General features: G+C 38.7%; 1 protein-coding gene across 4 annotated transcripts in view; it reads left to right on the top strand.

Annotated features, from left to right (window-relative positions):
• The window catches only part of ARHGEF10 (Rho guanine nucleotide exchange factor 10), a 111,587-nt gene that overhangs the window by 57,247 nt on the left and 37,324 nt on the right, over positions 1-17,016 (top strand). For all 4 annotated transcript variants that reach the window (XM_027641103.1, XM_027641101.1, XM_027641102.1 and 1 more), the window contains 2 exons: positions 181-356; positions 16,024-16,139. In XM_027641103.1, the coding sequence (XP_027496904.1) occupies positions 181-356; positions 16,024-16,139 (292 nt within the window). The remainder of the gene's footprint in view (positions 1-180; positions 357-16,023; positions 16,140-17,016) is intronic.

Genomic DNA, 17,016 nt, shown 5'->3' with positions numbered 1-17,016 from the left:
GCATAGCTGCTCTTTGCACCTCAGAAAAGGTATGTCACAAAAGTCAGCCTGAGGCATGTATTTTTTCAAGTTGTGCACTGTACTCAAGCTGACAAACAGCAGATTTTAGAAGCTGGAATATTAAATGGGATATCATGAAACATAGTTGCTTGTCACAGCAATAATTTGTGCATCTTCCAGGTCTTCCTATGAAAGCAGTGGCACCATGACAACTGGCCAGAGGTATTTATTGAAGTGGAGTGTACCACTGGGACAAGTGGAAGTCATAGAGTATGGCAGCAGTGAGAGCCAAGGAGAAAACTGCAGGTTTCCACCCCAGCACTCTGCTGAAAACATCATCATTAACTCTAAGCCAAGTAAGTGACAGGAGTTACTGACTTTTACAGACTACTTTGTTAAAATCCATATTTGAAGTCCAATGGGCTACTGCAAACAAAGGAAAGTATTTTGTGCATGACGATTTCTGTAACATGAAGAGAATACAACCTCTTTCTTTGGAAACTGAGTGATAAAGTGATAACCAGGCTTCTACCTTGCAATATGAATTACTTGTGTTTGTCCTAGTTTAGAATTTTCTACATGAATGCATAAAGAGTTTTTAAAGCATGAGAGTGTGTGGACATGCAAAAAGGTTGTTTTGGTGTGGCATGTCAGTGGTCCCGTGGTAGCTGGTTCTGTGTATGTTCTTTATGCCATAGTTAAAGCAAATAAGTTTCTCTCAATAAAAATGACCAGGCACTCTGTTGCTGTGGAGTAAGAGTCTGAACACAAGTGGTTATTGCAGGGTAGAAGTTACTCACTTATTTCAAGCCCATAGTATCTTGCCCTTTAAACTAATGCTTCATAAAAAAACTTTAATGAATAATTTTGAAAAAATACACTAATAGGTAATTTCCTCCTGTTCTCTCTCCAAAAATGACCTCAAGCTCTTAAGTTTGCAAGTTCTTTCCATGCTTGTTAATCCCTCCTACAAGTCTGCCAACTGCCCTCAAGAGATGTATGAATTTTAAGAGTTTACTCAGTAGCTAGACTTTCATACATGAGAAGTTTTTTATATCCTGTGTTTTGCCTATATATTGTAATATGAAATGCGTTTAAAAAATCTAGATTGTGATCTGTATTAATGGACTATAATTTACATGTATTTCAGTGCTAGCTGTAGGCACTACTTCACACTACATTTATTTAATATTACACCCTTGGCTTCATGAATTTTCCCAAATTTGTGCTGTAAGGAGGCATAAATGCTACAGGTCAGAGTGATCTGAGGTGCAGCTGCAATATTTAATACCCCCTGTATTCTACACGGTGGTTATTGTCAGGTCTTCTTACTCCTCCCTTTGTAAATAGCCACAGAAAATGTTACAGGTACTTACGTCTCAATTTCAAGAGTGACTTCATTCTTCTAGCTCCTTTTAAGCATTACTGGGCTGCTTAGACAACAAGACTGAAGCCTTTTTATTATAATTTACGAGCTGCTGTATGCATAACCCTTGGGAGGAATGTATATAAAGAAGTGCATTACTTAGAGTTGGGGGGCCCTTTTGTAGGTGAGTGTGGTAGAAACACCTTGTTAAAAGTTCCAGCTATGACTTTGTTCAGTAGCCTCACAGCTGATTAGACCAAATCCTTGCATAGCAGCAAGGTCAGATGGGGAAGAGAAATGCGAGGGGAGAAGCAAAAATTCTTGACTAAACAGTCCTGTAGAACCTTCTGAACCCTTCTTGGCTTAGAGGTTTCTCAGCTTCATCATGTTTGGTGACAGTAGCAACACACAAACTAATTTTTCTTTTGGTAAGCTCTGTTGTATTAATTCAGTCTTCTAATAAAAAGGATCAAAAGATAAGAAATAAAAAGGATGTGAAGGATGCTGGCTATACTGAAAAAATCCTCCCTCAGCTTTAATCAAACATTTCTGCCAAATGATCCAATGAACCAAAAAAGAGGAAGAGCATAGCCTTGTTATTTGCACATAGTGCTGTGTCTGCACTAGTGCTACTCTGAATGCAGACTTGTTCAAACTGACCGGTACAGGCGAGTTTGAATACACACTTAATTCTGTTAGTTATTTTGTAGAGTTGCCCCCTTAGTTCCAGTTTTGGCTGCTAAAGATTACAGAAGCTCAGATACAGAAGCTCTGCCTTCCTGCAGAGGGAAAGGACTGGTAAGACTTTGTGCAATGTTTCGCAGTTGCTTTTTCATTTGCACTCACCAAGTTGCTGCATTTTATAGTTGATGATAACAAAATCTTTATTATTGTAGTAGCACATCATTGGTGAGACTGCTAGTTTCATGAAATCCCAGTGGCCTTATAGTATGTGGTTTTAACAACATCTAATGGTCAAAACAATTTGAGATGCTATAGGCAAAATCCTGAGACATATAAAACCACGTCTCAGACCTGATTTTCAGCTTGCATTTCTAGTTTGTGGGTACTGGAGAGATACAGAATAATGGTGATTCTGTGTAAAAGCATTAAGTAGTAGAGGGGTCACCTCTTCCATTTCTGGAGGACTGAGAGAAGTTGGTTTCTATCTGCCACATGCCAGGTTAAGTACTTGCCCCCTGTAAGTTTAGTATTCTCACATTACTGCTGTGGTTAGCAAGGATTCTTGATGGATTCAGTGTTTTGGTGAGGATTACGGGTTATTAGTCACGTTTCTCTTATCATGGCACTTTTTCTCCACCAAAATCTTCTTTATGAGAAGGCAGTTCTCATAATCGTATCTTACTTTTTTTTTAATTGGCTAAATGCAATTAGTGCTTTCTGTTTTCTATGATGTTGCAAGAAAGGATAGTATAGTTTAAAGATGCAAACTTTACGTTTGGTGCTACGAAGAAATTAATGACTGAGTTTGAATTAATCTTGTACAGGCTGTACTATGCAACTGCTGAAGGGTTGAAAGATTTTATGTGTACATATAAATTAAAGGCATGCTTTTAGTGCTTTTAGTACTTTCCACCTTAGTACTGTTCTAAGGTGGAAAGCAAGGGCTGTGTGAACTTGGTTTTCACTTGGCAAAATCATCAATGTGCAGTTTTCTACCCCACTGAGCTTTGCATAGCAGTCTTTTGTCTCTGAATTGTAGAGGAGAACACATTTAGAGGCTGTTATTTTCGTGTCTTTGATCTAAACCCTTTGTATTTTGGCAGGAGAAACTGTGTGGCTTGAGGGAGTGTGGGGGAAAGCAGGAAAACTTTCCTAGAGTACATTCTGCTATGCTGCCCCATCCTTGATGTGCTCTTACCTTGTTCCTGTCGTTCTCCTCTAGTATGAACAGTAGACTGAATTCTTTTAGTTATGAATGTGGAGGATTGAAGTCTCAGCTGTTTGGTGGAGTCCTGTATCTGTACGATTCTGATATTGTTTCCTAGTGGAGTGCGATTATAACTTATGTTTGCTTCCTGCAATAATATTTAAACCAGAAAACATTTGACATTCTCAGTCTTCATGAAAAAACAGCATGTTTATCAGATCACATTTCTCTCAACAAATTAGTCAAAGTCCTTGACTAATTCATGTTTTGGAGTTAGTCTTGCTTGAAAGTCTGTGAGTATGAGTCTCTGGTATCCCAACTGGACAGTTCCTGTGGAAGTAGTTATCTTAATCATGTGTGCCAAAAGCTTAATGTTTTCATTTCCTTTCCAAATGTAGAACTGTTTGCAGAAAGATGCAAGATAGAGATTTTTCACTAGTAAATCCATGTACTGTTTCTAGTAGGCTATTGGTGTTCTCTTCTTCCAATTAGTCCATCTACAGAAGTACAGACACATTCATTTTATGGAAAAGTGGAATTAATATAGGAACAGAGGAATATTTTCAGTGTGAACAGGAAGTTGTATATTGTTGGTTTTTATTTACTTGTGTTGGTAGGAAGTTCGCCTTTCTCGACTGGCTGGTGATGCTTTGCCTGATGCCCCCCAGGATACAGTTGGCCCTCCTGGCTGCCAGGGCACTGCTGACTCATATTCAACTTGCTGTTAACCAGGACCCCCAGACCTCTTTCCTTTTCATTGTCTCCTTCCCCAATCTGTACATACATCTGGAGTTGCCCCATCCTGGGTGCAGAATCAGGCACTTCCCGTTGTTAAACTTCCTACTGTTGGCAATTGCCCAGTCCTCTGATTTCTTGAGGTCTCCCTGCAGGGCCTTTCTGCCTTTGAGGGAGTCAACAGCTCCTCCCAGTTTAGTATCATTGGTAAACTTACTTAGTATACCTTGGAGTCATCTGTGAAGACATTGGAGAGAACTGGCTGTAAGATAGAGCCCTGCAGAACCCCACTAGTGACTGGATGCCAGTCTGATGTTACCTCATTCACTATAAGTCTCTATGCTCAACCCATAAGTCAGTTGCTCACCCACCACATGATGTGTTTACCCAGCTGTGTGCTAGACATTTTGCTCAGAAGGGTAATGTAAGAGACAGTATCAAAAGGTTTACTGAAATCCAAAAAGTTTATATCAGCTGGCTTTCCTTGATCAACCTGATCCCTTGTCATAAAAGGAAATAAGGTTTGTTAAGCAGGACTTTTCCCTCATAAACCTGTTCTGGCTGGGACTGATGATTGTGTTGTCTTTCATGTGTTTTTCACTAGCCCCCAGAATAATCTTCATAATTTTACCAGGCACTGAAGTGAGACTGACAGGCCTGTAGTTAGCATGGCCATCCTTCTTGCCATTCTTGAAAACTGGGACAGTATTTGCCAGTTGACTGGGACCTCTTCAGATTCACAGTTGGATTGAATATATGAAAAGAGGGCATCAAGAAAGTTAAATGCTACCCATACTCTTCTGATAAAAAAAAAGAGGATGAGTGAACACACAATGGATACAACTTGGTTTTTAATATGTCATATTGGTATAATATATTTTAAATATACCTTCTAAAAATATAAAAAATACAATCAAAGGCAAATTTGTAACTTCTTCCCAAAATGTTCAGTATTTCCCCTTAGAAGAATAAGAAGTCAACCTTCCCTTGCAAGTCATCCGTGTTTGTAAAATCACTGCAAATACATGTATTTCTCTGCCCTTTAAATGGGAATATAGGAGCAAAAGTCAAATATACTGTCCAGAGTTTCAGTTTCTCAGACTTCTGGCACATGTTATGAGTTTGCAGCACTTGATGCAAACTGTTGGTGTGTTATGATATGTAGTTTGTGCCGAGACAAAAGCCAGTTTGGTGCTGCAGTGACAACGACCACCCCCAGTTTCCTGTTCTCAGGTTCCTAAGAATGAACAGGGTGAGCTGTAGAAGTTTTACACAGTGCTTTTATTTAAGACCAAACTATGGAGACTTTGTAGAATCAAAGGGAGAGAGCTAAGTATCCTGGCATTTCTAGGTGGGAAATCAGTGCCTGTCAGCAGTGTTCTGATGCTGATCATGTTGATTAAGAGATATAGACAACATGGACTATTCCTTAAGCAAAGACACATTTAATTTGAGCCATATATCTTAAAACTGGAAGAGAAAATGAGCCAGACCCATCTGTACTATATATATCTATGCAGTGATGAGTGCAGGAGATAACAGTAAAGTGAAAAAAACAGGTTAGCACATTTATGGCTGTGTTTTAGTGTTATTTTTTTCTTTCACAGGTTTAGAGTTTGTCACTGAGATCGAGCCTGAGCACTGCTAAACCATGACTCCTCCCCTTTCCAGCTCAGACTTCCAGGGATACATTTGTACTCTGTTTCCACTCAGTTGTGGTTTTGATCTCTGTGAGGTTTGTTTATTGTCGAATGTAGTAGTGACACGATGCTGGAGTGTAGAAATGATTCCTCTCTTCTGAGTTTCCTTCTGCTTGATGGAGTCACTTTGTGTGGCCTCTGAGTGTTGCCAGGGAAACAGAGGGGGATGTTTGATGGGCTACAACGTGTACGCTTGTGTTTCTGTCAATGTCTTACTCAGTTAAAGAGCAGCCCTTTTCAAGAGCTACTGTGATAGCCATTGCTGTTTTTTTGGTGGTTTGTCTAATGAGAAATACAGAATTGGAGAAGAAAAAAAAGTCAGCTTTATCATCACTCTGAGGCTCATTAATGGTAATCCAATGTCCAGAAAAAGCAAGTGGCATATCAACTCTAGCACTGGTGATAAGATTTTAGAAAGAATGATGTGGCATGAATTGCTAATTGAATTAGTTTTCATCTCTGTTAAATATAGAAGATTAATAACATAATTCTCTATTTTAAAGCTATTGAAAACAATACTGTACACTAAAGGAGATGTAATATGTTCATAAATGTAAACTGTCACTGATATATGTAAACAAAAGACTGGAGATTTTAAATAAATCTAGTGCCAAACAGCTTGTTCATCTGAGCAAACTTGGTGACATTAAATAGTTCATTTGTTAAGTGGATATAAGTTTCTAGCTGGTAGATTAGGCAAGGAATAAATTAGGTGTTACATGTTTGTCTCACCCTCTTAGGATGAGATTCTTCTCTTTGCCTTTCATATTTGTTATAGTTGTTATAGGACTTGTAATCCACCTCTGAAAAACCATGTTCTGTCTTACCAAGGTTCTCATCTACATCATGACACAGAGTAGTAAAATGAATAGAAATCTAGCTATAAGCAAGTGAGTATGAAAGAAGGAAGTGAGCTCCTCAGAGTACAATTTCCAGGAGTTGCTGTAGTCTGGTGGGAGCTCCAGTGTAAACCTCAGGCAGTTTACAATTGCCTCCAAGCCTGTCTTGACATCCCTGCAGTACTCTCATTGTTTGAGTGTCTTCGCAGATGTACTTTCATTGTCTGTTTATGTCAATGTGGTGGGTTGACCTTGGCTGGATGCCAAGTACCCACCCAGCTGTTCTATCACTTCCCTTCCCAGCCGGACAGGGGAGAGACTAAGGTGGGAAACAGCTCGTGGTTTGGGATAAGGCAGTTTATCTAAAGCAAAAGCAAAGCGGAAGCTTGTGCACACAAAAAGTGAAGCAAAGTGGAAGATAGCAGGGTTTGTTCTCTACTTCCCATGAACAGCGATGGTCGGCCATGCACGAGAAGCAGGGCTTCAGTATGCATGAAGATTCCTCAGCAGGCAGCCATTGGAGACAATGAATACCTGCCTTCCTGCTCCTTGACTTAGCTTTTATATCTGAGCTGATATCATATGGTATGGAACATCCCTTTGGTCAGTTTGGACCAGCTGGCCTACTTGTGTCCCCTCCCAGGATCTTGCGCTCGATTGAGGAAGGAATGTTACAGTGCTGATACTGTGCTCAGCAGTAGCCAAAACACCAGTGTGTTATCAACACCATTCTAGCTACCTATGCAAAGCACAGCACTGTGAGGGCTACTATGGGGAAATGAACTCCAATACAGTCAATGTTTACCCTCTTGCACCCAGTTCTTCTCTTGCCTTTTGTGGCCATGCAGGTGCATCCAAGAGGTCCTGTATAATTCCTAGCCCTCCTAGGAGGGCAAGGGCTTCCAGGTCCCGTGCTGCCCTCAGCCTTCCCCTTCAGGCCTTGTTAGAGAAAGGGACATGGCACTTCTTTTCTTTCACTCTAAAGTCTTCGCTTCCAGCATTTTTCTTCTTCATGGGAACAGAGCCAGAAACTGCAGTCAGTACATTGTCCAGGAAGACACCTGACCATTGTCGAGGCTAGTGTGACGTTGAGGAGGTGGGCTATGGGGTACTCTCTTGTCAGCGTATCAGGGTTCCAATGTTTCTCCCTCATGTTCCCTTCTGCTTTGATCTCTGACACAGCACAGCTGCTTCTGTCAGCAGGAAAAATATTTATGGCCTTTTATCTCTGAAATTCCCTCTGTGGTCAGGATTAGCCAGAGTTTAATATAATCCTGAAGCCGTGCTCTCAATGTATGAACTACTTCTCATGATCTCCGAGGCTTTGTGTTTCCTTGGTGGTTTTGCATAATTTTATTCACCAGTGTATACTAGGACTATGAATTTAATACCTTACTCAATATTTGCAATTGCAAGCTGTTGATTTTATCTCCCCACTGCTCAAGCTGTGTGAATAAGCAGTTTTGTGATTGCACAGTAGTTTTTGTGCAACCTGTTTCTTTCAGGTTCAGATTTGTTACAATTAGCAAGACAGGTCTCAGCATTCATACAATTACCAGTTGAGAGCCAGGTATTAACAGCTGACAGGGGGGTGAAACATGTTAAAAATACTTCTGTCAGAGTTGAAACTTGCGAGGTTTGTTTCCCAGCTCTGCTCTATGTGTACTGGGTGACCTGTAGTGTTTGGTTCTTTGTCTGTGATTAGGAGTTGAAGAACTCCCCTGTCTTGCATGGCAGTGAGAATAAATACATTAAAGAATTTCAGAGGCTCGGATTAGCAGTTTCAATAATCAAGCTCATAAGATTATGTTTAGGTGCTTACATTATTAAAATATGATTAGAATGATGTCATTTCTTGTTTTTGATAATGCTCTTCATGTTGGTTGATGATGATGATGGGTCCTATATTGTTAGTTAGGCTTGTTTACCCCATGTCTGAACTGAATAGTTTGCATTCTAGTAATCTCAGGGGGTTTATTGCTTATCACTTAATACTATATATGTGCTTGCACTAGGTTAGTAAGCCTAAATTAGGATTATACTGTAAAACCGTGTGTGAGTAGTGTTTCTTTGATGGCTGCTCTTGTTTTCTGAGATCATTCCTGATTTCCAAACCCTGGAGACTGATACCACTGTAAATACTTGTGTAATTTGGATCTGAGAATGTGATGTAATCTCACAAGACCTACAGTTGAGTTAAGGTGGCTCAGATTTTTCAGGTGCATACAACTGTGAAGATCATGAGTTGGATTTAGTTTGAAAGAGCAAACCGGGGGAAGGCAGAAAGTTTCCTTTTCTGTTATGAACTCTAAATTGACCCATGGACTTGCTTAGGTCATAAACCGGGATTTTGGAGTCCCAAGACTACCTTTTTTTTTTATTACTATTTTAGTGAAATTTCAATTGGCTGTTAAAATACTCTCATAAAGGAGAAACAAGAAAGCTGAATCCACCCACATCCTTCTGTGATGCGTCTGTGGAAACAGGAGCAGCATGAGTGAGCAAGTGAAAAAACACAAATAGGAGTGTGTGTGGGGGGGTCTGTCAGGGACTTTACTCACATAACACAATGTGCATGAAGTTTGTAGTTCAATATCATTTGCTTTGTCGCTAGCTTTAACACTCCTAACAGAATTTCTAGGGAGAAAGGATCAGAGGTATGGATGTGCCTCTTGTATGTATAACTCGTCAAGTTCTGTGGAAGACAAAGTTTTAGAGCAGAAGGGGACCCTCATCACTGGCCTTCCAGCAAAAGCTAGGTGTTCTGGGACGAGAGTTTGCAAAGGGAAAGGGAATAATACTTAAGGAATAATTGGCATCGGTATCAACTGCTAAATGAATTACACTGTTTCTGGTGTTCCCAATATTCAGAATCTTTTTGCTAACTTTATTGCTGAAATAACTTGGTATGATAATGCCACATAACGGTCTTCTTTTCTATTTGCACTGAGAAAAGTAGTTCCACTAGACCTACCAAAGGAAAGTGTTTTTCCTCTATTTGACAAGTTCTCTTCCCAGAGCAGCTATAAGGCATTCATCCTGTGTGTTTTGCATTCCAGTGTATCTGTAGGAGCAGGATTCAGTACCAAGTATAGGGGAAGAATTCCTCAATTGAAGTAGTTGAATCTTGGGCCTCAATTGAAGTAATTGAATTTTGGGCCTTCTTAATGGCTTCTGGTTTTCCTTTACAATTATCAAGGTCTTCAGTGAACAGGAAACTATTTTGCTTCAGGTATAACATTGTCTCTCACAGTCTCCATTCTTGTCCTTCCTAAAGTTGGGCATCATAAACTAAGCAGTGGGATGCTATCTGCCTATCATTACTTAATAAAAAAAAAAAATCAGTAACACTTTTCTAGGACAATCAAAGTCACATTTAAATTAAAACAACTGCACAGTTCTGACTGCAGTAAAGTAGTTTTAAATGTATTACTGCTATGTCATCATAGTTTAACCTAAATAGGTTAACAATCTTATGAAATCTGTCCAGTTTATTATGAACTGATGAAGAATTCATCTAGTATCATGGTGCTTTCATTTCCAGAACACTGTACAAGCTTCTCAGGTTTAAATATAGATTTAAATGTTGCAGAAGAGGCCTGTATGTGTTTATTTGTTCCAAGTGTGTAATTCTATACAAGTATCAGTTTGTTATGCCTTCTGCGGACCCAGCAACTTTTAAAGTTACCTCCCACATACGTAACTTCTTCCCCAATCCCAGGTGATTTTTGTGCTCAAGATGAGGATTGAATCTTTTCCAAATCTCTTCCTTTCATAACACTTGATGTTTCAGTATGCTGCCTGGATGCACACAGATGGCTCAGTGGGAGGAAGCAATACAAATGTTCTCAGCCTCGAAATCAGATTGCAAATGGCAAGTCAAATGATGGATCTACCAGCCTTACAGCGTGGTCCTCAAATCTGGCATGTTCTTCAAATGTATCATTAGTTTTGTGTTACCCTTCAGGAACATCGGAACTATAGTCAGGAAAAGCGCCTTTCTCTGTTTCGATTGAGGTTTTTGCATGGGAGCATTCGTGAGCTTCCATTTCATGAAACACCTAGTCTGACTTTGGGGCTCCGTATCTCTCAGAAGCAGAGTAAAAAAAGGACCTTGAATTTTCATGATACATAAGTTCTCACTTCGTATTGATATGGTTTCTCTCAAAGTAATTTATATTGACATATTGTGGGTTTGAACCATGTGGGGAACAGGCCGTTACTATGATTATACTCAAGGCAGATGTTGTCAGTATTAGTTACTTTGCAGTAAAAGAGATACCCAGCAGCACATCTATTAATAGTCTTTGGTTTCAACATGATAGATAATACAGAAATGTTTGCAAAAGTAGTTGCAGTATTGAACGTATACTGACTGAGGCTTTTAATTTATTTGTATGACATTTGGATTTATATGTAATAGTATTACTTGGCAAAAATCCTCCTAATTGGGAATAAACAGGAGTTTAGTATGGGAATGGACCACCTGAGTCGTCATGTTTGCTTACCCAGGAGTAGATGTTTAAATTATGGGTGACTGCATCTACTCTGAGCATTGCAACCCTTTCTTCTTGTTTAGTAGCATAAATATGTGCTAAAATGGTAATTCACAAATGAGAATCAGAACACACAGCAAGAGGTAGTAGTATATGTCTACTGGTAATAAATCACCACGGTAAATAAATGTGCCCCTTAGAAGAATAGGGCGTGATCAGTTCAGGATTATAATGTCCAATATGCTTGAGGTGCCCATGAAAATTTAGAGGAACCGGATGGACAAGAATCCCAAGGGAGCAGCTTCTGTGCCAATGCCTATTAAAGCAGCTGCTGCTGTGCTGGCTGTGCAGGGAGAGAGCTGTGGCTGCTGGCTGTGCTCCCTAGCAATGCAGCTTTCTGCCGGAGGTGGGAATTCTCCCTCTCTGCCCACACACAGGCACTAGCACACAAACACTTCTCTTGCATGTGTGTATTTATGCACAACCTTCCAAATTCTACTTTTGCCTGAGCCAAGTTAAACTGACTTTAACCACACCCAGGGAGTTTCCTGCAGGCCTTGAAAATGCGTGGATGTAAATGTGGTAAAATTGCTTCTATTTCAATTACAAAAATTACTTCAAACCAGGCAAAATTGATTAATTTAAAGCTGTGGTGCTGAGAGTTACTCTGGGAAACGTGTAAGGTAAAATAAATGTTTAGTATTATATTCAAATGTGTCTCAGCTAAGATTGATTTTACAGAAAGCATAATCTTGCCACCTCAATTTTACATAGCAGCAAAAATCAATTTAAATTTTAACCTCCTTTCTTCCCTCTAAAGCAAGTGACAATTTTTTTCTTTTTTAACCTTGGGTATATTTCATTTAAATGCTGAGCAAGGAATTAGGTGTTTTGCATGAATTACTGATTGTTGGCAGTAAACTTGCCCGTTGCAGGGAGGCATGAATTCCTTTGGTAAAATCTTAGCAACAAAGGAGTTGATGAAACAAATTCTTGCCAAATTACATGTGACCAGGATTTCACCCTTAATCTGTAGGTGGAACGCAAAAAGCATTGCCTTCAAAGCCACACATGTGGTTATTGGTTACAGCATGCTGACTTCTCTCCTGCCCAGACACACTGTCCTCTGTAACATGTAGTTACAGAGTTGGGAAGAACATTCTTTAAACTCATGAAGGGTTTTCTTTAAACTCATGAAGGGTTTTTTCACATTGGAAAAATAAGTTGTTTTGGAGCTTGATAATTAGCAAGAGTGGCTTAGAAATGAGAAGGAAATGGCTTTATCATTTGTGAAACATTTCATAGTACAAAAGAAATCAACCACGTATCTGCTTTGGAGTGAAGCCAAGAGTTTTTCAGTGCTCTCTATGGATAAAAGAAAGAGTGAACACCCTCCCAGCAATAGCCAGCAATTGAACGGTCAGGGAACATGCGTGGGCTCTAACAGCCAGTCTTTGACTGTGAGCTGAGAAACACATCTGATGAACAGAGTAGTGTGCTCCCCCACCACCTCCACACTAGAAAAACCCTCCGTCAGACAATTTTCAGTCAGATCAACTGGTAGGCAATGTTTTGTTAACCACTGAGAAACTAATTTTATTTTAAAAGACATTGTGAGTAGGTCTTACAGGACCCAGTACAGAGATGAAGTTGCTATAACTTGTAACTCATTATCCAGATACAATCCAAGTGGTCAGTTCTCAGAGAACTCTCTTCTGATGAGTCCATCATTGTTGATGTCTGAAGGCCCCTTACTTTTCTGTATTTCACTTTGTGTCCACTAAGGACCTCCATGAAGGACTGATATTTGTTGTGACTATTGATCTAGTCCTTGATTGACTATTAAATTGGCCGTTTGCCTTTTCTAGAACATCAGAGGATGGAAGCAGGTTCTCATTAATTATTTATTGTTTTGCTTTTTGGCTTCCTTTCCTGAGCTAAGAATGTGGTCTTTAATAAATGAGCCTGAAATTACTTTCATTTGTTTTTTCTGTGTGACAGACTTTCAGATGCCAGGTTAGTTTATTTGCTTTGATGTTCTTATTGCATCCTTTTTATCTTGATTTTTTGATAGCTTATAAAATACACGATGCAGAAAAAATAGACTCAGGTGACAATTGCTGAATGAAATTCAAGATTTATGCCTTATTCCCAAGGCTGGAACAAGGATATTTGTAAACTATTTGAAGTTCCAGGAAGAGGATTACAGAGGACAGCTCTTTTCAGGCACAGTAGATGTATATATAGTGCACAGGGCAAGTTCATCTTTGCAAGCAGTTAAAGCTCGCTTTATGACCTCAGTTGAAGACCATGGCATAAAGTCCTCCAACATCTAAGACTTGCCTGAGTGCTGCGTGTTTATGTTGCACTAATGTCTATTCTCCAGACAATAATAAACAAAATGGCTGGTAACTGTCTTTATCAAGCGTCAGAGTGACCCTGGCCTTTAAAATTTAAGAATAATGTAATTCACTTGAGTGAAAATATCCATCTTATACAAGTGAAACCTCATAAACTTTCAGCTTTTCACAGCCTGATAGTTGTAAATTTTCTCTTGGTTCAAACCCATAAGGTGAAATTTCAGGAATATTTGTACTACGTTTTTTTCAGTGCAGCTGTTTGTTTTGTTTGGTAGTGGAGTTTATAAATTACAGGTAAGTGCCTGGACTTCTACCAAAAACTTAATAAACTGACAATTATTTCTAATCAATATAAATTTTGTTTTGCAGAAGTTATCTTTTTGTTACAGAAATTTGAAGCAAGAATTACTTCACTTGTGTTCTTTGCAGTGCCAGACACATTATGATGGCTTCTGTCTAGGTTTCACCAGATCTCTGTTAACACTGACCTGCTCCTTTCTTTGCAAGTAGCCCCATCAAAATCAACAATTTGGTGTGTCTAGGAACTAGCAATTCTGGTGCATAACAGCTGTTGTAGACATTAGTTTACAGTTACTGTAGACATTACTAAGAAAAAATTAAGCCAGTAGAAGAGGGATGCAAGGAGAGAAGTGTTTACATCTTTGAGTTGCTGATATTTCAAGTGTTTGGATTGAAAAAAGTGAAAATACAGCTTAATGAAAATAGAGTCTGCAGTTCCAGAACTACTGAGCATAATCTCAAAATTCTTCCTCTTAGATCTATTTTGCAGTAATTTCTTTTCATTGTGTACAATAAATGTAATTATCTTTTCTTATGGACTGATTTGGTTTTTAGGGTAAGAAAGGCTAGATTGTTCTTTTAATTAACATTCAGAACAGGCAAGGAAGGGTGGATGAAAGTTGCATTTTATTATCTGGATGGGTAAACAATAGTAAGTGCAGTCATTCCCCTGTTGGGTGCTCAAGTGCAATGCACAGAAATCCTTTCATTGATTCAACTTACCAGAAGATTTAAAGGCAAGACAGTAATTTGAAATTTTTTGGGAATGTATAATATCTCAGGTTTATGTTGCATTTTCCTACAGTGAAATGCAGAATTCAGAAATAAAGTAGACATTAATATTTTCTTTAAGATTGGAAATTTTATGCTTTTCAAGATTAAAGGCAGACTCCAAGCTTAATATAGTGAATTGTGTTAGAGCAAAACATCCAGTCATGGCCTCTGCCAGTATGATGTCTCCAAATACAAAATAGCTGAAAATATACTAATGGTTTAAATAGAATTGTTTCATATGTGTTTATTCTGACTTAGGCTATTTTGACAGCTTTGTGCTTGGTTTGACACGTTTTGGTTTGTACGCTGGTCCCTCAGTCTGAGGGAAGGGAGGTGCCAGTGGTGTGTGGTTTGGCAGCCAGGCCAGGTGGCACAGCTCGCGCCCGTGCTCCTGATCCGTGTGCAGAGCCAGTAGCCGGCCCTGTGTTTAGGTTGTGTTCTTGCCAACATACAGTTGAAATCGTTATGTTCCAGGGGCATTTGCTGCCCACAGACTAGTTTCCAAAGCTGTAGTAAGGATGAAGGATCCATAGTTTGGATACTACACTGCGTTAGCTAAATAATCTGCAGGAGTTTCCTGTAAAGATAATTCAGCCCTTTTCCTGTCATTCAGCCAAAGGGAAACATGCTGACTCTGTATGAGACAGGGTGGGTACTTTTAATGGGAGAGTGAGTGTTGTTTCCATAAGAATTACACAGCCATTCTGCTCCTAATATCATGTCTGGGAGTCAGAGTATATTGTCAGGGTTCTGCAAGCTTTTTGCATTTAGATAGACACCTTATCCTACTAATCAGTGTATTTTTCTTAGTTAGTGTTACCTTATGAACTTATATTCTTATTGATGATTAGAGCAAAATATTTCTGCTGCTGATCTCAGTGCAGATCCTTTTTTGACTTAACTGTAATCGTAATAAAATTTCAAGTGGTTCAGTGAAATTGCAGGCTTGTGTTAGAGTTAGGATATGGATATATGATTCAGAAATGTCTTGCGATTGATTAAGCAAATTTTGAGCTTTAAAACAGCATAGGGATAGCTACAAATATATTTTTTGTGTTGTCATGTAACCAAAAAACAACCTCCAGGAAAGATGTTTAAATTAGCAAGTCTGTTGTTTGCTGCTAAGCAAAACTTCCATGTAAGTGAGAAATTTTGGGGCCAGTGAAGCTTTGATATTTGTTACAGATCTAGTGTGTGGTATTAAAACTGCACAAAATGCTCCCTGTCATACTAGATGAACAAGCTTGAATCTTAATTGTAGCTAAAAAGGCAATGATAAGGTGAGCTAAAAGGAAATGCCAATGGTAAGGCCTGTATGTGCAAAGCTAATATGTGATGCTAACTACTGCCTATAATTTCAAGGGATGCATTTCACAATTATCTGTCTGCAGGAATATTAGAAGTAGCTGGAGCAGCAAGGTGAAATAATGATGATATATGTACAAATAAACCACTGCTTTTCAGACATAATGTATGTCACTATTATCTTTGTCATGCTTTCCTCCTTCAACTGAGAACTGCATCTTTTATTATTTATAACCTTATGTTTTTATTCATTTTAGACAAGCTCTATATGGGACCAGGGCAACTGTACCATGATCTGCAGAACCTTTTACATGACTTGAATGTACTTGGTCAAATTAGTCAATTAATAAGCAGCCTTAAAGGAAACTATCAGGTAATAAACAAAGCTGGATTTATCTTTCAAGTCTATTCCTGTTGTAAAGTAGCATAATTGTCTCTCCCTAGGGTCTGTGCTAGACATTCTTTAGTTCTCTCTGCAAAGAGTGGAATAATTTTTACCTCTGGTAATGCATTTATTGTTAACTGTTTAGTATTATAAATAGATTAGAGCCGTCCTTCTAATCTTGTTTTTCTTTATTGTTTTTAAGTGTAGGTGGATAATACAAATGTTTGCATTTGTTCAGTAGCTGATAAGCTTATATGGAAACAGAATTACTTTTTTATGTTAAGAAATTGTATTCTTGCTGTTAGACAAGGCAGTAGGACGATGGTTGTTTGGAGGAAGCTCTTGATGCCCATCCAAGTTCATAATCCTGGCTTTTGGGAAACTCCTTAAAACTGAGTGTAAATCACAAAAAGTATTTTTAGGGGAATTTTGAAAGTATTTTGCTTTGGCTTTGTTCACAACCCTTTGATTTAGCTTGTATTCTGGCAAACAAATATAGTACTTAACACCACATTTCAGAATGAGTTGTCCACAGTCTTGAGACTTATAAAAATTACTTTTTTGTCTGTTTTGGATATTTTATGTATGCTCACACACAATTTTTAACTCCTACCTGCTACCACAGGTTGTAAATATGTATATGTGTGTATGAATATGCAAAAGCTGAGCTTCTCTTGGAATATCTTGGCTTCAGAGTCAAGGCATTAAATAAAATATAGCAGTTTGTGAAAATAAGTAGTCTGAAGGAAGTTTGTGGAAACACTGTTTTTGGACAAAGCTTCAGAAGTATTTGAAGGTGAATTTTGTCTCCTTAATTGGGAATATGTATACCACAGGTACCATAAGACATTCACCTATTAACATA

This window comes from Corapipo altera, unplaced genomic scaffold (genome assembly GCF_003945725.1).
Source record: "Corapipo altera isolate COAL_440 unplaced genomic scaffold, ASM394572v1 46, whole genome shotgun sequence".
Classification (NCBI taxonomy): domain Eukaryota; kingdom Metazoa; phylum Chordata; class Aves; order Passeriformes; family Pipridae; genus Corapipo; species Corapipo altera.
This window is presented reverse-complemented; position numbering and strand designations above follow the sequence as displayed.